The sequence below is a fragment of the Rhinolophus hipposideros genome (genome assembly GCF_964194185.1).
Source record: "Rhinolophus hipposideros genome assembly, chromosome: 17".
In the NCBI taxonomy this organism is placed as follows: Eukaryota; Metazoa; Chordata; class Mammalia; order Chiroptera; family Rhinolophidae; genus Rhinolophus; species Rhinolophus hipposideros.
The window spans coordinates 50,080,060-50,102,278 of NC_138063.1; the positions used below are offsets into that span (position 1 = coordinate 50,080,060).

Consider the following 22,219-nt stretch of genomic DNA (forward strand, 5'->3'; position numbering starts at 1 on the left):
GATTATGTGCATATCACTCCTCTAGTACATTTGAGAATTATGTTGACTACACTACCAGGCCTTTATTTTCTGTGCTTAGGCCCAGGAAGTCTTTGTTCTCATGCATTTATCCTATTTTTCTTTCAGGATTTTAATTTCCTTACTGCATTGTTCTGTACTTCTGGTTGGTTGGTGGTTGGTTGGTTGGTTGGTTGGTTGGTTGGTTGGTTGGTTGGTTTCATTCTTTTGTTAGTCTCTTCTCTTTACAACTGGTCAAGATGATTTTAAATGAGTCTTATATTCCAAAGTGTTAGCAATAATCACCTGAGTTTACTGTATTATTGGAGAAAGTTGTGATGCAGTGAAACAAGGGTGGGCTTCACAGACACACCTAGATCCAAAGTGTAACCCCCTCATTTCCCATATCACTACTTAGGACAAGCTACTTATCCTGCTTGCTTCTGCTGCCTTAATTTCCTCATTTGTAAAATGGTATTAATTACACCCCATGGTGCAATATAAAATAAGAGTTGTATAAGATGCCTGGCATATAAAGTAGGTCTTCAAAAAGGTCAGCCTTCTTCCTTCCTATATAATTTAGCAGCATCTGGGCAATTGTTCAGCATAATTTAAATTCCTTGACAATTAAAAATGTCTTCCAATCTCTACTACTGTAGCTAATAAAAACAACTAGGGTTTGATTCCACCAGGTTTACTTTGTATGAAGGGATATTTTAAAATAATGAAATGAAAGAAATTGGCTAATGATACATATATTAATATATCAGGAGGTGTTTTAAAATTAACCCAATTAAATATTTTTCCCATTGTGCCATAGTCTATAAAATCTTTCCTCACGTATTTTTAGGAGTAATTGTTCTCAGGTTGCATTTTTCTTTGTGTTGTACAGGGAATCACCTAAGGTGTTATATATAGATTCCTGGATCCTACCTTAGGCCCTGGATCTGGAGTCAGTGGGGAACCCAGACATCTGCATGTAAAAACTTTCCAAATTATTCTCTATAATTGGAAAACCTTTGTTCTCGAATATACTAAACAGAATGACACAATTAATATCAGCCTTATTTAATAAAAAAACTTAATTGTTTGAGGAAAAATTGTATGCTTACTAAATGAGAGTCAAGGGATTATGATACCCCACTCTCTCCTAAGACCCCAGAAATCCCCAGTACATTTGTAAGGACCACCTTTTGTGCCTGTGGCTCATTAGCCTAAGAAATACACGTCACATTTCTGCATACATTTTGCTAAACTCTTTACATATTTTAAACCTCAGAAATATTGATTCTTCTAGGAAGCATATAGAATTTATTACGTATATGTACTTACTTTTTTATAAGATAGTGAATGACCAATTTCAGGCAGCAGAAAAAGCTAAAATGGAGTTTTGCAAACAGCTACTTTGTTCAGGAAGCTGTGGTGATCCTTTCTCCCAGAAATGATTTTTTAAGAGCTAAACATAGCATGACCCAAGGCATAAAGTCTGATAGAAAAATTGAGGGACAGTAGGTTTTTATTTTAATGCCTTCAAGTTAGGTTCAAGCAAACTGTTGGAAATGTCCACTCTTAACTAGCGCATCCTCCAAAACATCCACTCCCTTTTATTCATTATTCACTTTATATGAAAGGTGAACACAGTTGATACCTTATTATTGACAAATTATTTCCTCATTTTATTACTTGACCACGATTTGAGAAATGCAAATGGAAAAAATAAAAGTATTTCATCAGCATAGTAACAGTCGTAGTAATTCTCCTGAGACGTTTAGTGCCCAGACAGTAAGTGGTAGAGCTTTGATAGATCTTAACCACCGGGTGTTGGCCGCATTAATAAATGGGAGCAGTAACTGTCATGAAATTAGAACAAGAATAAAAAAGTAGATTAATTTTTTTAGAGATAGTATATATCAAACAATCGAGTATCTCAGTTTTATATGAAAAATTATGTTTCTGATTATTACTTGTAAGTTGTACGCACTCTGCATGCCCTACAGTGGAAATTAGGGACAAAGGAAGATTTAGAAATTCAAAAGCATAATCAGGTTACAGGTAATACATAAAGCGTGAATGTAGATTATTTCAGGAGTAGTGATTAACTTTGCATTCCCAGGAAGAAAAACAATGATATGTAATTTAAATGAAAAATCTTGGAGATGTTTCACGATTAAGTATAATGTTAAGGTACAACTGAAGAAAACTAAACACAGCCTGCAAAGAATTCTAATTCTCTGAGCAAGAAGACATGAATGAACTGTCTCACATTAATCTTTAAAACCAGGTGTTGCTATGTTTAAGAAAAAGAAAAATCTACCTCTGCCAATGGTAAAAATTAAAAACCTATGAAAATTAAAATAGATTCTCTATTCTATAAAGTCATAAAAATGCTAGTACAAAGTATCTAAAGCTCCCTTCATAGAAATTTTAGAACATCTTTTGGGACCGCTGCTCTTTGACGCATACGTGGAGGAGCAATATTTTTACATATTTCCATAGCTTCCGTTTTATTTTCTACTTTTTTCTTGTGTCTCATCTCGTAAGGTTTCTCAATTTCTCAGTTTTTCTTTTCAGCAGTTCCCATGGTTGCTGTCCCCAACTTTTCTCTCTCTTTTCTCCCACATATTAGGAATGGTATTTTGGTATTTCATTTGCCACAAAAATGTTTTGCATGTAATGAGAATGAAGTATTATGTTGCTTGGATTCAGTTCAAACATTGAACCCAAAGACAGGTGTCCCCCAACCACATATTTCCATAAATGGCACCAGCATCCACCCAGGCCTTTGTCCTCTGAGATCTGAGTGCTCCTGTGTGCAGCCAGTGGGGTGGCTTCCAGGAGTCCCTTGTATCCTTTCAGTTCTAGTTGCCCCGTTAGATCAGACAGTGGAGGCTCCTGGCCTTCCCCTGGCTCTCCGAATATCCTTCCTTTCTTTTCTTCAGTGAGCCTGGGTAATACTGCCCAGTTATCCTCTTCAAGACACAGCTCTGTGATCTTCTGTGTCTCCTCATTTAAATCTAGCACAGGCTGTACTAGCCGGTTAGCAGTGCCCATTACACCAGAAAGCCTCAGTTTCCCAAGCAATCTCCTCCACTACTTCCACACCTGCACCAGGCTCCAGACAAGCTAAGTGAGGGTGTGTTCGCAGAGATCTCTGTACTCCCTCCCTGCCTTGGCTTATAAAGCATCCTCTTACCCCTCTGTTGAAATCCTCCCTATCCTTCAAGCCCATAACAACTTCAGCAAAGGAGCTTTTCCTAATGTCCCTCTCCACTCTTCTCCGGTTGGGTTCTGTAGCTCACCCATAACACTTCACATGGCTTTTTGTATTATGCCCTGAAGGATGAGGTGTCAGTCTTCTTACTCAGCTCCAGTTCCACCACAGAGCTTAATTAATTACAGTGCCTTGAGCATAAAAAGTGCTCAATGATGAGCTGATAATTTGAAGCCTGGGAAAACCAAGACTAGCTGCATCATCTGAATAGGATTGCTCAAGCTGGCATCCTTTGCAGGAATGCTTCCCCCACTAATTTGATCACGCATCATTCCCGCCCACCTTTAGGATGTAATTCTAAGTAGCGTGACCTTCTGCCTTTTTCTCCTCCACTTCTCCTTCTTCATCCTAGTTATGAGAAGTAAGGAGGGCACCCTAGAGCTCTGTGCTCCTGGATAAACCTACAGCCCCTACCCCAGCCCTCACACACCATCATCACTATCTGCCTCGAGATCATCTATAATTATCTCATTGGGCCTTTTTTCTCAAGAAGCCCAGGTGTCTAGCTCTCCCTTCTTCCCCCAGACCTTTACCCCATTACCATCCTGTACAACCTTATTTGCTTTCTCTCTCCACCTCTCAAAACCCTCCTTCTGTGTCCTCTAGGGCTCAAGGTCAGTCACCAGCAAATTCCATACATCTACAGCCTCGTCCTTTTACCTTCCCACTGTCCCAGTCAACTATTTTGAAACTTCTCCTCTTTCCCCAAATTTCCGTCACCTCCTGTTTCATCCACAGCCACACCTAATCATCTTACTTCCTCCATCTCTGGGATAATGAAGCAATCAGAAGACACCTTTCAAATGTTCCACACCACCACATCTACTCACCCTCAAGTCTTCATGCCCACGTGCAACACCTGTCCTAGAACTGAAGCCAGTCCCTCCCTTGTGTGCTAGAGCCCATCCCTTTCTGTCCCTTCAAGCACATCGCTCTGCAGTCATCTCCTCTCCTGCATCATCAACTTGTCCCTCTTTACTGGATCATCACCATTAGTATTCAAAGATGCTCCAATTTCTCCCATCTTAAAAAAAGAACTTCTTTTAATCCCCGCATTGCTCTCTGGCTTCTCCATGTTGATGCTCCTCGTTTTTCTGAGTTCACACTGACTTCCTCCTCCCTCAGTTGGCTGCTCCTTTCATCTCCATTACTGGTTCCTTCTCGTGACATACCCTCAGTCTCTGTTCACCTCCTAAGTGCCCTCCTGCCATCTCGTGGCTTAAATACCATCTTTTTGCTGACAACCCCAAGTGTATGCTCTAAACCTAGAACTCTTCCCTTTATTTCCAACTGCCTACTTGATATCTCCTTCAGATATCTAATATATCAAAGCTAACTGATTTCAACCCTCTACCTGTCGGAACCTGCTTTTCTCAGTTCTCTACATTTCAATACATGGCAATGCTGTCTTTCCAGTTACTCATGCCAGAAACCTAGAAGTTATACCAACACACTCTACCTCCAGTTCATGGGCAAATGTCTCGTTTGACCACATCTTACCACCTCGACCGCTACCGTCTTATTCTAAACCATCCTAATCTTCTGTGTGGGTTATTGCAGTAGCCTTATAACTGATATTCATGTTTCCACCGTTGACCCTCACCCCCGCCACGGTCTATTCTAAACACTGCTGCCAGTGTGATTGTTTTAAAACATAAACCAGATCACATCACTGCTCCACCCAGAATCCTCCCATAGCTCCCATCTCCTGCAGAGAAAAAACAGTCTTTCTAGTGGTCTATAGAGATGCCCCGCACTCTGACTTTTTGCCCCACCTCTTCCCCCAGCTACACCACTCTAGTCATAACCTCAGTATTTCAGTCTCACCTTGTACCTTTTCACTTTTTCTTCCCACTGCCTAGAATGTTCCTTTCTGAATATCAGTATATCTCACCCCTTTTCCTCTTTCAGGTCTCTGCCCAAATATTATTCTCTCTCTAATACCTTCTCTGATCCCCCATCTCTGATCTTAGTAGTAACTGCTGGCCCTTGGTCCTCACAGTCCCCACCCCCCCACCCCAACGCGCATGTTTTTTTGTAGCACAGACCACATATTAACATCCTGCATAGGGTATTTGTTTACATCTGGGTCTGTCTTTCCTGGCTAGAAAGTAACTTCCAAGAGGACAGAGGTCTTTGTTGTACCCATGTGTTCACTGCTGTATTCCTAAAATAGTGCATGGCACATAGCTGGGTACTCAATAAACACTTGTTGAATACATTGAATACATGAAAATTATTGCTGCTTTCCCTCCATGTTCAGGGACAGCCTAGTGGCCAGGCCGCCTGCCGCCTCGGGGCTTCCTCATCTCCCTCTCCTTCCCTTTGGAAAGCTCCCCATTTCCTCAAGATGAGACAGCCCTGATGCTGTGGGCAGCAGGCTCAGTAGCGCTGGAGGCAATGATGGCCTTCATGGCCTCAGCCAGTTCAGTAGTCAAAACTGGGCCCTAACCCCAGGCCAGAGGCTGAGTATGCCGTGTCCTCAGCCCGGCATGCTGCTGTTTAATGTAACACAAACACTGGGCCAAGACTGACTGTTTTCTGCCAAGTTGAAAACCAACCAAATATTGCATTGGGTAATCGTTTTCTTTTTTCTTTTGTTTGTTTGTTGTTGTTTTCTTGAGATTTTTCATATTAGATGTTATATCAAAAACCTTAAATAATTCAGGTTCGTGAGAATACCATCCTTTTTAAATTTTTTTTAGTCATTAAAACAAAACGAAAAACGCAGAGCTGTGACTAGGAGTCAGGAGAGTGGGCATCTGTGCAGAGTATGCTCCGTAATTATAGCAGTCTCCATCCTCAATCTCTCAGAGATATTTAGCTTCTTTATCATTTTAATGAATATGTTTAAACGTAGATAATGTCCACTGTTGAACGCATACCTTTGAATGTATTCTCTTTCAAAGGAACTAAATGTTCAGTAAACTATAAACAGAATGCACAGTAGAAGATGAAAAAATTGCCTTTCCACGAAGAATTAGAATTTATACCCTCCTAAAAAAATAATAAAAGTTGATACCATTAGAAACCTGGCAAGAAAATAACAAGACGGAGGGGAAAATATTATGAAAACAACTCTTTTGCCAAGCAGTTTGTAAATTGTAATGTTAAATTCAGAGATTTTTTTTGGGGGGGGACAACCTATCGTTTGTAATCACATTCTGTCACAAATTGTCTTCTGTCTGAGGCTGGCTGACAGCTCACAACCAGGTGTTTCCAAAGAAACAAAGTGGAGTGGAGAGCATCCTGTGGACGACTGTAAAGATATCCACTTCAGGAAGGGCTAGGGTCAGAGCAGGTGGAGAAAGGCAGGGACGAATGACAAATATCTAGAGTGAACCTGGAGTTAATGACACACACCTCTATGAGGCTATCTCAGGGCCGTGATTTATCTCATCCCAACTTGTGTCTGTGCTCATGCTTACCAGGAGTGAGCTAAACCCAGACATCTGAATCAGTCTCTTCATGCACGCACATCACGGTGTTCTAGGGCCGTGCCCTGCAGGCCAGGGTGGGTGGCTCACAGACAGCGTGAGGCAGCCCTCCCTCACCTCTTCTGAGCTGCTCTCCCATTTTGTACGATTGCTACCTTAATCACATAGCAGCTGTGTCCTGCAGAGATAGAACATTTCATTTTCTTGACCTGCAATGTGAAATGAGTTAAAAGTAAGTGCTGGAGAATGATAATACTGAGATTACACTGTCTGCATCGCAATGGGCTTGCCTGCTTCCCAAAGGGAATGAGAGGCTGCAGGGTGATGTCTCTTCCTGACCCACAGATGTCTAGAGTCACTCACTAGTTCTCACAGAACACAGGTAAATGGTCAAAGTAAAACATAACTAGTTGCCTACTTCATAGAAGCAAATGTGTGACCGTCAGCAGGAAAAGGTCTTCTCTTACTGGGTGTTTACAATGCATGGGTTGTGGCCGTGCTTTTTTTTTTTTTATATTAAAAATTTTAAGCTAAAAAACGTTTAAAAAAATAACTCCTTTCCCAAGTGTTGCATTTACTGACATAATTTAGTTACAAAAAAACTTAGTGAATCATTTATTTAGAAAATATATTTGGAGAACTTGCAGTCTATAACTATTGAGATAAATGCAATGGCTCCCAATATGCCAACATTTGGAAAAATCAAACCAATTGGATTTTTTTAAGTTAAGTTTTCTTAATTGGATAGAAAACCAAAATTAAAAATATTGGACCTTTTCTTCAGTTTGGTGAATTTGAAATACATCATTTTTATATGGCTTGCTTTTTCTTTTCTTTTTTTTTTTTTAACTTTCATTCATGTTTTTGTAACATACATGTTTTATCTTCAAATGTTTTCTCGCAATTTATTTAATGTAACAATATCCTCCAAATCTTCCATTTGGGTGCATGTCCAAGTGGCATATTGGAGTGGTATACATAATATGTAATTACAATAAAAAATAGTAAACATTAATATTTTCAAGGTTTATCTGGACAATTAGTTTGAGAGCTAGTCAATCAAACAAAACAACAGGCATCTCCTCCTGAAGTCGTCAGAAATAAAAATGACCTAGAAACCCTTATCCAGAAAGGTTTGTATTTAGTAAGGTGTGGCTTTTACATCACAGCTCTCACTACTGTTCTCACTTTGGTTGGAATGTACATGGAGTGGGAACTCAGATGTCAGGGCCCGTCATCTGCTCGTGTTTCTCTCCCGACCTTCACTGGCTGTGCCAGCCTGATGGCCACAGCCATGCTCAGGATGCAGGGTCTCCTATGAAACCTTCCTATGAATACCTTTGGAAAGAAACATTGTTTATATGTTCCCAGTGGAAACAGATGGAAAGTTATAGCTTGACACTGCTTTTTCTCTGAGCATAATCCCAGTCTGGAATGCACAAGACACAATGATGGTTACGTTTTTCAGGAACCAGGTGCAGCATGAATGGAAAACCCAGTGAAAGGGTAGAAAGGGCTGGTAGCAACATTCAGTTTTTAATTACATGTTACCAACGAAAATAAGAAGAAAATTCGAAGGTGAGCAATTTGAACATACAGTTTTCCTCCTTTCAGAATGATCTGTCTACCTCGTGAGGGTGACATGATAGCTCATGCTGAGCACTCTCTTGTTCTGATTAAAAACGTAGAAGCCCTTTAAAAACAAATGGATTCTGTTTAGTGGTTGAACATTGCCTTCCTAGTATTTTCCATCCTGAACTTATGTAGCAGAGGAAATGGATATTTCATCAGACGTGGATATGACTTTCCATCACATTATACCATAAACAGGACAAACGGGGTTTTGGAAATGGGAAAACAGGAGGGGTAAGACAGTCGCCACTGTAAGGCTCTGGTTATCTTATTTAAACAAATATAAAATGTGGGTGCCAGTAGTGTGATCATCAGCTCCTTCCTATTCCTTGTGAATAAATTGCTTAGAAGGAGTCTTTTGCCTACCAGATGTGACCTAGATTTAGATTTTCAAAGGCAGGGGGAAAAATATTGTGTTAAAAAAAAAATAAAAAAAAGCAATTGCTGATAAAATGCATGGTAAATGAGCTTATCTCACTTTTCCAGGTGTTTGGGCTAATATGTAATGGAATCACTGCTTTATTTATGGGAAATAATTGAGGGAAATGTTCCAGCAAGTCAAATTTGTTTAAAGGCTTAGGGTAGCTATTGTGTTGTTAGCAAATTTTTAAATGGCAGAAAGAGTAGAGGGCCAGTAAAGATAATAAAAATACTGAAAACTGTTTGAGATGAGTCTCTTATGAAAGGGTCAGTTGTGGGTGTGCTGTCCAACTTCTGTTATAATTTAGAACAATATTGAAGAACAGTGTGAACAGTTACACTCCTTTAAGTGAACATGAAAGCTATGCAAAAAGTCAAAGCTTGTCTGTCTGCAGGCTCTGATAAGTCTTATTTCTCTGTTGCATGCAGCAAAACATTTTTAAATGTAACATCTTTATTCTCTCTTACCCACCCTCTCTCCTTTTTCATTTCTTTTCCTCTGTAGGAGCGGCCACTCCAAAACCCGTCCCAGAACCTGAGAAACAAACAGACCATACAGTGAAAATTGCTGGAGTCATTGCTGGCATCTTGCTGTTCGTTATTATATTTCTTGGAGTTGTGCTGGTAATGAAGAAAAGGTGAGCCCCTCGCTATTGCCAAAGATATGATTCTGTCCCGTTGTTGCCAAGTTGCTTCGTGTGTGCGAAAACATTCAGTTATTGAATTGGCTTTGGTGACCAAGACACATCTGTGACTCTGCATGCTGATAGTTTTCATCATATTGCATTCAAGGGTATGGGACAAAATTTGGAGTAAATGGCTGTGATGTTGTATGAATATGCAAAGCATACCATGCCAAGTTAATGTACGAGTCACGTGTTTTCCCACAAGTTCGTACGTAAAACTACAGAATCTTTAAAGTCATTTATTCACCAGGAAATTTTTAGTACTTATTACTGACGTTTTCACATATTGGATGTTCTTGGGGATGCAAAAAAGAAAACTTTTCTTTCTCTTTATAATGAAAATAATGGCAGAATTTATTGAGCCCGGCGATATACAGACATCACGCTGGGGGGTTAATCAGCACAGCACCCTTGAGAAAAAGACTCTCAAAGAACAGCCTGATGAAAGCACAAGAAAGGCATGGACATGGTTGAGGTCAAGAAGTTGAGTACGTTGGATGTTGTAAGATTGGATGTCTAAGAAGGCGTTGGTCTAGGGGAGGAGAGGAATTTGTTCCCCTAGGAATTTGCTGCAGGCCAATTAACATGGATTGAGGCCTGCAGTTGGCCAGCGGAACGCAGTTTTGACACCCCTGATACAGATGGTAAGGAGCTATAGGGTAAAATTTCCCAAACTGAGAAAATAGGCAGATCTTGTGTCTTTTTAATGTAGTTTTAAAACAATTATAGAGTGGGAATAATGTCATGGATGGTAGGGGGTGAGAATGGAGAGGTTGGAAAAATGAGGTCTTGAAAGTCTTGTGTGGTCATCTAAGGATGCTGGAGTTGGTCGTAAAATCTGCTGATGCCCCTTAAAGAGGTAGTAACACGATGTCATTTTTATCTTAGAAAGATCACTCTGAGCACAATATGGAGGAAAAAAAACTAGAGTCAGGAAGACCAGTTGAATAAAGACAAGGGGCAACTTCAGAAAATTAGGACGTAAGTTTTAGTCGCCATTTGGAGGCAGAAGCTGAAGGAGATGGAACCATAGAGAAAGAACCTAGTTACTGGCTTAGACAACTTAGTGGTGATATCACCATTCACCAAAATACGGAATATTGGAAGTAGAACATATATGGGGTGTGAAGATGGAGAGTTGAGCTTTGCACTTTTTAAATTCACGATCCCTGTAACGTTAAGTGGAGGCGTCCACTGGGCAATTGGATGTGCTGGTGTGGACTCGGAATAATACTTTCCTTAATCAAAGTCACAAACATATCCTGGAGCTGCCGCCAGGGGTTTGGGTGAGGTCACTCAAAGTTAATGTAGAGTGAGAAGAAGGAAGTCAAAGATGAAGATAAAACCTTGGGAAACAGCAATATTTAAAGGGGCGAGTTACATACATATTCTTCTTTTCTTACTTATTCCTTATGTTTGTTGTTCCAGTTAGGCTTCAGGACAAGCTGTTGCTCTGTCGTAGCTGTAGATATCACTAATGGGTCCCCATCATTTCTACTCATCCTTTCCACTCGTCACACATCCTCTGTTCCTTTCTCTCTTTTTTCACCCATCGTTTGATTTCTCTCCTCATTTTTAAATCTTTTTTTCCTTTCATTTCACTTCTTTGTACCTCTTTTCTTTATCCTTCTTTTCTACTTCTTTAGCTGTTTATCTCTTTCTGTCTTCCTCCACATCTCTTTCATTTTTTGTTTTCTTTCTCTTTTACTTGTCTCTCCCCTCTCATATGTTTTTCTCCTCGATGTTCTTTATCTCTCTCTACCTTGATAGGGTCTTTTTGTGTTTTGGGTTTTGTTTTATTTATGTTTATTAGTTTCATGTGTACAAAACACTGTAATAGTTAAACATTTAACACTGTTGTGTTTTTGGTTTTGTTTTAATATGATTCAATGCAAATTTGAGGCAACACTAGGCCCTTCCATGCCTGGATATTCTAACTAAACATTTTGGTGAGGTTTATTTTAAGTTGTGAGAATATGTGGATTTTTGTGTCATCTGGTAAGCACTCTCTAAGGAATAGCTGAAGCTACTAATCCTGTTGCCCTGGTGACCTTAGCTAAATGTTAACTCTAAGGGTCTATTTCTGCTGCATTAATTCATGATTCTACCTGCGTCTCTCAGGTAGTCATGGAAGTTATGTTATAAATTATGCATTCGAAGAGATTGCCTACGGTAACATATGGCCTTGATACAACTTTAGACTAAATACCAACAATTCATATCAAATTTACATGATTATTTACTAGATAATAATCTTAAAAGTGTTGTTTTCACAGCATGTGCCACTTTGGTGTTTGCTTTCTCCAAAATATAGATTACGTTCTCTGTAAGACAAATTTTCCAATATACTATGCCTATAAATACAAAAATTGTCTGATTTAGAGCTAAACAGTCATGTGATACAAACTGTCATATTTAATCAAAATTCTTAAAACTTCTAATTGTTCAGGGTTTCCCCCCAAAATTGAAATCTGTATTTTAAAAGTTTTATGTTTTAATAGAATGGTTAAAACATGATATTGATCATGGATAAGTTGCTGGAATGTTGTTGATATGTAATAAGCTATATTTTTTGTTTAGAAGGAACACTGAATTTATTTTTTATTGAGGTATAATTGACATTTAACATTATGTAGTTTCAGGTATACAACATACATTGCAAAGTGACCACCACAATAAATCTAGTTAACATCTGCCACCATACATAGTTACAAAAATATTTTTTTCTTGTGATGAGGAATCTTAAGATCTATTCTCTTAGCAACTCTCAAATATGAAATACAGTATTGTTAACTAGACCCACTATTCTGTACATTACATCCGCATGACATTTATTTTAACAGCTGGAAGTTTGTACCTTTTGACCTTCTTCACCCATTTCAGCCACCTCCCAACCCCCAGAGGAATACTATATTCAGATAGGGAATTCCTAGATCTGTATTTTAACTCACTTTGTGATTCTGAACTTCTCTGAGCCTTTGTTTCCTCATTTGTAAATTGAGAAATTTACACTAGATGACCACTGAAGTCCTTCCCAATTCCAAAATACCAAGTTTTGTATCCTGTAGCAGCCTGTGGTTACAGTACTATACATTTGTTATTCAAGAAGTATAGTGGGTGGCTCATTACTGCATTTCATTATTTAAACATACCCAGTGGTTCTTCTAAAGGCTCTCTTTGTTCAGTCAATTCAAGTCCAGAAGTGTTAGTTGGTGAGCAAGTTTATCTTTTAGCCACATTTCCTACTGTCACACAGGAGGTTCTCAATTAAAAGTAGGGAGCAATGGGGAAATGGAAAAAGGGATGGAAAAGAATCGCCTCAGGTGTTGGTTTCAGTCTGTTATTAGTCATTTTGCTGGTTAGAGCCTAATGCTGATAATCAAACTTCGAGTTCCATTCCTCTATGCACTCGAGTCAGCCAATGCGAATGTATGCCATTGGTCATAAAGACAGACTGGGCCCAAGAGAAGGTGTGGGCAAAACAAATACATTAATATTTCTTGAAATATTATACAATTGGAAGTCTGTCCTGCTGAGGAAAAGGCAGTAGTTACTGTTAGTGTTTATCGACATGCCCGGTCAGGTGGGCCATAGATCTTGGGAAACGGAACAGCAAAATTTATTGGGAGGCATCGCCAATTATTAGCTTAACTAAGATCATGTTGCCTTCTGAAGGATTAGCCTTCTATAAAAAATAGTCGCTGAAAGCAGGTCTCTAAGAGAAAATGGAAAATCTGCTCAACTCATACTAACTCATGGAGCTCTCTTACAAGTAGGCAATAATGACTGAAGACAGAGCTGACCGTCAGTTTTGTTTGGCTAGAATGTTTTATAAACCTATCAGAAGTTAATGACTAGTTGTTAATTTGTTTATAAATATTAATTTATTTGAGCCTTTCCAGGACTAATATTCCATGAAACCTTTTCCTTAAACACTGTTGCATAACCTTTACATTCATTTTTATGTTAGTCTCTAAGCAAAGCAATTTCTTACTATTTTCTCTGTCCCAAAAGTGTGTTCTTTCAAGGGTACAGTGTTTTGATGTGGCAAGTGTTCAAAAAGGGTGTAAGATGAATATCTATAAAATAAAAGTTTCGTACAGAGCTACGTGGCAATATACTCTCAAAATTAATATAAAATAAGTTGAGTAGGAGATACCTAATTTTTATTGTGTTTTATCCATGTGTAATTAAATATATTTGTATAAATGAAAATACCTGAATTTTCACCTTTTTCATAAGGGATAATTTATCTCAATAACATGTCTGACAGAATTTAACATACAAGCACCATCAATTTTATCCTGGTTAATTATATTTACTATTGTTTCTAAAATGGCTATAGATCTTTTAGAAATTTGAGAACATTTGTCTTAATTACAGTAATATTCCTGTCTCAACCATTGTGGTAAACAGAAATTATAGAAGTTATGGCTATACGAAAATAATTAAAGAGATACACATCCTTGGTCCAAATAGCAAATGTTAGCTATTCAACTACATGAACACTTGTTGTAGGTAAATATAACTATTTAATCTTGAAGCATTATACCTCTATCTCCTCTCCATAACATTTTAAGAGGTACATTTTGCAAATGTAGCATATATCATTAAATATTTAACACCCATTCTATTATATATAAACAATACTGGTACTACCAAGAAAAGGAATATCAATAAAAATAGGAAATATTTCTGAAGACATCATGAAACAAAAAGGATAGAGAGAAAATTTGATGAAAGCCCCTGTTTTCAAAGAAATGCCTACAGCTTGTGGCTGGAGGCAAGTTGACATGAACTATATAGTTCTCCCTCTCTGCCTGTTTACCTATGAGATAGGAATTTCTTTTCTGCTGTAGCTAAGTGTGAGTCATATGTGGAAAATGTTTTAAGTCTGGATGCTTTATTCAAAGTTCTGTTTCAAAATCACATTTTTGGAAACTACATTGAGAAACTCATGCAGACAATTCTTGTGATTATTATTTAGGATATGTGCTTAATATGCAGCCATATAAATAATAACCAAATACTGAGACTTTTCTACTCTAGCACATGCTTTGGCAAGCATGAAATAGGATATATGTTCACACAAATGGAAATGGTATGTCATTCTAATCTATCATCTAGCTAATTAATGCCTGTCAGTTTTCTAGATGACAACTGAATGGGTTGTTGTACAGAGGTAAGTGAAATAAATTGACCTTGTTAAGGCCTCCTCTAACCTGGACTTCATATGATTACCCGAATAGCTCCGATATGAGCCACTGTTTCTGGACTTAACCTAATGGTTTAATTAAGTTCTATTATATTCCATTAAGGGTTCTTAGGGAGCTCTTTATAAGGAAGATTTTATTTTAAATAAGAGCGAGCGGAATATAGGCACCATTTTTTTGTTTGTGTGTTTGTTTTGTTTTTTGTTTTGTTTTGTTTTATAAGAGGAAAATGTCGGAGAATGATGAGGAACAGCTACTTGGGCCTTAGAGTCTTACAAGTCTGGTTCGAATCCCAGCTCCTACTTGGTAGCAGTGTAAATTTAGATGAGTTACTTAACCTCTCTGAACTCAGTTTGCAATTGTGAAATGTGATGATAATGTGTACTTCATTGGGGAAGCATGAAAATTAAGTGAGATAATTCATATACGTAGTTGGTGTTTGATTAAATAATAGTTTAAAGACTGGTGTTGGAAGTTGGGAAGTTCAAGGGGACGTAAATAGTATATGCAAGTCCCAGGATAAATTCAAGTGTGTCTGATTGTTAACCATCCACTATAGTGGTCACAGCAGTAAAACTCAGTGATGCCTCTTGCTCTGTAAAACTCAGATACTCTTTGTAATCATTGCTGGGAAACACCATATAGTTATCAGTGGTTTCAGTTGACTATTGCTGTAAGTTTACAAATGTCTGAAATACTACCAGCATATTTTTATCTTGTTTTTGAGCTATCGTCGGAGAATTAGCTAAATAAAAGCTTTCTCCACTTCCTCCCTTGCAGATGTGTTTTTAAAATCTTTTTGAATATGTGTATTTTGTATATTCTTTGAATCCTAAGTTTACTTCTGATGACTCACAATTGCGAGGATGCTGTATCTTTGTCTGAGTTAGTGAATGAGAAAACTTTGTGAAGTTTTATAATCATCTGTGCAGCAAAGGAGTCTTCGCTCTGTCCCTTCCTCCTCAGAGATAAACCCTGGAGTCTGGGCGCCATAGAGGTACTTACATGCTTGCCTTGGTTCTGCGGCTTACTAGCTGTGTGACCTTGGGCAAGGTACTTGGTTTTGTGTACCTCATTTTCCCCAGGTATGTCAAGGGCAGAGTAATGGTATTCACCCCATAACAGCGTTAGAAGGAAAACTGTTAGGTGCCGGCCTGATAAATATTAACTATATCATCAGTATAGTTACTACTTTAATATATCAGTTGCAGCTGACTATAGTTTCAATGTCCATTGTGTGATGCCTCGAAGTCTTTGTTTCCATAGTCAGAAGAGCGAAGACCAGGAGATGCTTCTGCTTTAGAGGGAGTACACCTCTCCTCGCCCATGGAGACCATGGGTCTGTAATTAGGAGCATAGCTAGGGACACAGCTACCTGGAGTAAGACAGTTCACTGTCCCTTCATTTGAGACCAGGCCGTGGTGAAGGTACTATAGCTGAAAGTACGAAGGAGACCTGCTCTAGCCACACTCCCGCATGCAACAGTATGCGTTATGCAGAGGCTCCTGCTCAGGCAAGGGGATGGCTGGGAGATGGCAAAACAGTCTCTACAGAGAAGTAAACCAAAGTCCTCTACCACACTTCCTTCTAAGCTCCAATTTTTTTCTGAGTGAGTATGGCCTTGGCATTCAACTCAAATCCTTTGGGTATCAACCTGTCAGACCCAGCTCTAATAAGGGGCCAACTGGTCTGCCTCCTGGGGTCCGAACAGGACAGCATTACTCCCTTAATAGTATTATGCATTTATATGGACTCCCTGAGCTGTCTTAGATCCTGCTCAGTCAACTATCTCAACCCCAGGAGGTCAGGATAGGCCTCCGGAGCAATCTGGAGTGTGGACCTTTTTGCCGTGTGACCAGGCACCAGCCCTGAGTCTGCACACACTCAGCAGGGCTGTCACTTGCCATCTCAGGGCACAGTTGTCCTGCTGATTCTTATTTTGAAGGCCCTCTAACTTTCCCAAACACTTCATTGCTATCCTGTATCCATTAGCATAGCTTATTAAAACTTGTTCTTTCAGGGTATCTTACCTCAAGTTCCAGTCTAACAGTACACATAAAGAAGTTAAGAGGGGGTTGCATATTTACCACTGAATCGATGGTTTTCCACACTTGATGTCAGCGGATAGCATGTGTTGACATTCCCAGCTCAGTTCCACACAGGCTTTTCTTTCTCTCTCTCTCTTTCTTTCTCTCATTCTTTCTCTCTTTCTCTCTCTCTTTCTCTCTTTCTTTCTCTCTTTCTCTCTTTCTCTCTTTCTCTCTTTCTCTCTTTCTCTCTTTCTCTCTTTCTCTCTTTCTTTCTTTCTTTCTTTCTTTCGTTAGCATAAATATAATTGGCGTAATCTTTTGTTGTTGTTCATGTTCTTGAAAGGGTGTATATCTCTGTTGATGTTGACGTGGCTTCACGTTTTAGGGCCTGAAAACTGAGGGTGTTTTACCTGGGAAAACCTGAGGGTGTTTTACCTGTCATCTTATTTAGTGAATCCAGGAATTCAAACTAAACAGTATCACGTCTTCAATTATTTCTAGTTTTTTTCTGTGTGTATTAATGAATGAAACAGTAATGAAAAATACTTAAGAGTATAGGGGGAAACACACACACACACACACACACACACACACATTAAAAAAATAGTCCAATTTCTAACCTGACTTTTTGGGTAAGGTTCATGATTCCTCTTCTAACATAAATCTAAATTTCTTTTTAATAAGAAAAATAATTGTATCTGGTGTCTTCAACTTAGGTTCATTTATAGAAAATCACATAAAATTAATTTTTAAATAGGATAGACAGGAAGTACAGTGTTAATTAGGGGAGGGATGCTTTGTTTGTTTGTTTGTTTGTGGCAGATCTCAGCATTACCAGGTACAACACTGTATTAAATAACATATTGACTTCAACAGGAAAGGCATATTTTTGCCCAGTGTCCTCCCAGAGTGCACCTTTGAAAGTGAATAATGCTTCACTAGATCTGGAAGTAGTGTTTGTTGTTGTTATTTTCATATATACTATTTCCTTATTGGCACTGCCATGGTGGAACTAAAGTAAAACTATTTTTATGGGTTTTACTGCAGCAAGTAAAAATTGACTCATTTATTAAATTCAACATACTTCTATTTGGAAAAACAACAGAAAACAAAAAAATGGCAAAAATATAGCCCAGGTTATCCTATCTAAGAATAACTCGTTTTATCTCTCCTACACACACACAGGCATGAATACGACTTTCTAAAGTTACGTATGTTCCTGAGATGGCTTCAAACAGCACCTGCCTGAATACCAGAATTCCAGTCTGAACCCAGAGATTTGATGCTTTCGTTACGCACCCCCTCATTACAGCACTCACAGCACACTTTCCTTCAATTAGCCTCTTGAATTAAATATTTGGGTACCATCTGTCTTTTCTATTAAATGCTAGAATGTTAAGGGCTGTGATGTGATCCTTTTTAATCATCTTTGACACCCCGCTCTCATAACTAGCACAGTGCTTTGCCCATAGTAGACATGTACATATTTAATAATTAAAGAAAAAAACACCTCTTTAATGTAAACCCTCAGTGCAACACTGGACTTTGAATTGGCTTTTTATGTATTTGGAGGGATGTAAATTTTATAATATCATAAGATATTTTATTAATTGTTCTGAAGTGTAGGCATTCTGGTGGACAGATTCCCTATTTCAAATAGCATGATTTTTTTAAAAGCTTCAATTCTTTAGGGCTTTAATTTGATACATATTAAAATAGTTTAAATGAATAGAGATATATTTAAATTCAGATACAGCTTAATTAAAAGAAAAATATGCTCATAACTATCATTTACTTAAATTACAACTGATTTTTTAAACATCTGTGAGACACATTTTTATTAATAGTGTACTCTATTGCATATTTTTCATAAGCAATACTAATTTAGGTAAAAAAATTATTGTATTCAAAAAGTGAATAAACAGCCTCAGTATGAATTTTTCTTTATGCTGTGAACATTGCTCCTAAATCAGTTAAAATACACCCAGTTTTTCAGGGCTTCCATTCAAAGGGTTTACATTGAAGTATTCAGGCTGATGTCTAGCTATGCCAGGCCTCTTGTAATTCATCCCGGTATTCTCACTTTTCAGCCAGCTCTTGGACCACTAATAGCTCTCCCCCTGCATCCTTGCATGGAATTGTTCCTTTGACTGTATGTGTTTGATAAGGATGTTATTTATGGTAAACATTTATGTCCTTTTGTCATAAAGAAAAATATTAACCGAAACAAAATCAGGAAAAAGCCATAAACTGAACAGCTTTGTGTAAGTGTATAGTTGTTGGGAGCTATCAAAATGTCCTTTATCTTTTTACCTGCTTTTGTCTAAAAGCCTGTGGGTTGTGGGTTTGGAGTCAGCATTCAGTCATCGAAAAAACTGGCCACTCCTCAAAGAGCATGGTCAGTTATTAATGCCTAATTCTTAGGGGTGGTCAAAGGGAGGGGAGAGAAATCTCAGAAATATATTATGATCTTGAAAATGAAGTGGTGACATGACATTAACTAAAAATTCTCAACTGAATGGCTGTCGTCTGAGAGTGGTATTGCCCACTAAGGGGACACTTGAAAATGCATGAGGGTATCTTCACTGAGAATTGCTTCATTGTACTTGCACCCATTGTTTGCATAGTTTTGTTGTCACAATAGTCAAGATTTGTCTTTTGTAATTGTCAAGCTAGGGTTGACTCAGAGTTCTGGTCCTAAAAGTCATCTTAAGAGTCATAATCAGAACTGTCTATGGGACCAGGAAAGATGAACCAGCCAAGTAAAGGTGAAGCCTGTCTTGAGAACCTATCATGAGAGCCCGTGTGGTGTGCATGTTCAGTCAGGTAATACTCCAGTGTCACAGATCGTCCTGTCCCCGCCCGCCACCCATCACAGGGAAGCAAGGAATCTTGATTTCCTTTATTAAATCTAATTTTTTTTATCATTGGCAACTAATCAATATTTAAATGCTATGTTAGCTACATAAAATCGGTTTCTAGTAACCAATTTCTGATTCCTAATTCTAGTTTATAAAATAAACTAAGCAGGAGACATGTAAATGATGACATTTTAAAATTATTTTATCGCCTACATGTTTCTAGCTATAGATAACGTTTCATACCAAAAAAAAGATAATAAACTCTTTCCTTGACCAAGCTTCCTCTCTACCCACGAGCTCATTAGTACCTACCTATTGTCACCAGAGGCTCACAGAATGTCCAAGAGAGGACTCAACAAGGAGCAGCAGTGACTGGGTTCTTGTCTCCACACAAGAAAGAATTCACACAAGAGACAGATGCAGGAAAGTGAAAGTGATTTATTGAAAATGAAAGTGTGGATAAACTGAGAGAACAAACGAGTCATGCCAAGGAAGTCACGATCAGGGGTTTTTATCCCTCTTGGGGCTGGAATTGGTGACATCCTATTGACAGTGTTCATTGATCTCCTCCCCCTAGCCAGGACCCTCCATTTCCCGCTTTTTCTTCCTTATCTGGTTCCTCTGGAACTGTCATGGCATCAGATTCATGATGGGAATCATAGTAACTGCAATGCAAATGAGATTATAATGACATTATAATTAGCTAACGGTCAGGTTCCTGTCATAGGGTTTAGCCTTGCTGGATGAAACTGGTTCTTGTTTCTCTCCAGCTGCAGGTACTGGATAGTCACTTGTTACTTGTGTAACCAGTGATGTACCTCACATTGTACCCTGAAGGGGGTTGTCAGTTTCCTCGGCTACCTATCCTGCCTCTCTATGAGCCCATCAAATAGCAAAACTGGCTTACAACATATTTTGTGAATAGGTGGTTCCTACTTGGAAGCACACGATAACTTAAGCTTCACTACCTTGTTGGTGACATTGCCAGGTGGTTCGGATTGCATGTTTGGATTCCAGTTTATAACCAGAGCCCATCCCCTGCTTTCTATACTAACAATTGCTGTTGACTCCTGCATCTCTCTCTAGCACAGGTTGGGAATCTCTGAACTTGGGATGAGCCTCAGATAGTAGTATCTATTAGAATGCTTTCACTAATATGATTAACATTAAATTTCTTAATTTCTGTCCATATTAATCATCTTTATGGTCTTTTAAAACAGTTCTGCCAGTGTAGGAGAGAGTACTAAGCTGCCCCTGGCAATAATCATCTTTGTAGATGGGTTCTAGAGGGGATGCTGGCCCACACCCGTGTGGCCCTCCTTCCTAAGGTGACCTTCTGATAGATTGTACCTGGATGACCAAGCAGAGCCCTGAGTGCTGTGGGTTCTCTGCTGTTTAGTCCAGCCCAGGAAGCAAAGCCAGGAAACCTGGCCAGTGTGTGGGAACAGGCTCTTTGCTTACATTTTGGCTATTTATTTCTTTGCTGGGTTTGAGAAGGAGGAAGATTGATCAACCTGCTATAATCTGAGAATAAGAAGATAGTATATTTCCCTATAGATCCTTTAGCCTCCACCCCAACACACACACGCACACATGCACGCTCACAGAGAGAGAGAGAGAGAGAGAGAGAGAAGAGAGAGAGAGAGAGAGAGAGAGAGAGAGAGAGAGAGAGAGAGAGAGAGAGAGAGAGAGAGAGAGAGAGAGAGAGAAAGCGCACTTTGCAACCTGTCTTTAAGAAAGAGAATTCAAATTTTTGAGCTGCCTCAGTGTCCAATCCACAGCCTGGTGACCCCACTTGGTCTTGACATCAGGCTGCAGTTATGAAAATGCTGTGCTTTGGCTGCAGTGAATACTGGATGTCTGGTAGCACATCTGACAGTCCTGCCACCCTCTACTCAGTGGCACTTACCACCTTCCTAAGAGCCCCCTTTCTTCCACCTCCCCGCCCACTCCAGTTCAAGCGCTTGTTTCTCAGTCTAGTTGTGTAGGACACAGCTCCCTGGCCCATGCTGGTATTACAAACCTTGCGCTTCCCCAGCTGAGGCAGTCTGTTGCCAGGTTTCGGTCAGCCACTCACAGCAGCTCACGGCAGCTCTCACCGGCTGCCGGCCACTACGATGGCCACTGGCCACCCATGGCGGCACACAGTAGCCCACAGCAGCACTCAGCAGTCTGCAGCAGCTCACGCCCACCTCCAGCTGCTCATGGCACCCAAACTCCAGGGAGAGCCATTGTTCACAATCTTAGCTGTAGAGGGCGCAACCGACTGGCCCATGTGGAATCAAACCAGTGACCTCAGCATGAGGAGCATGGGACTCCAACCACATGAGCCACCAGGCCTGCCCTATGTATTGCTTTTCCAAGTTGAATTGAATTATGATAGCAATGTGCAGTATGACATTCCCTCAAAAGATGGTGTTAATCAAATGAATGCTAGTGTCACCATACGACAGGCCGGACAGTCAAAGAAAATGGCAGAAGCACGGTTGTTGTTAGAGTAGCGCAAGACCATTTTGAAGTGGTATTTGAAATTCCAGAACATTGTGGAAGCACAGTGACAGTGGAGGCGAGGGTATGCAACAGAACCTCCAAGATACCTCACAATTGCACACATTTGAGATGCATGGTTCTGTGTGTGACATGTGCAAGGGAAGATCCAGGAGGTCTTGTAC

General features: G+C 39.3%; 1 protein-coding gene across 8 annotated transcripts in view; it reads left to right on the plus strand.

The window, feature by feature from the left end:
- PTPRM (protein tyrosine phosphatase receptor type M) overlaps positions 1–22,219 on the plus strand; it is an 824,073-nt gene that overhangs the window by 531,896 nt on the left and 269,958 nt on the right. For all 8 annotated transcript variants that reach the window (XM_081079020.1, XM_081079013.1, XM_081079015.1 and 5 more), the window contains one exon: positions 9,263–9,395. In XM_081079020.1, coding sequence (XP_080935146.1) covers positions 9,263–9,395 — 133 coding nt within the window. The remainder of the gene's footprint in view (positions 1–9,262; positions 9,396–22,219) is intronic.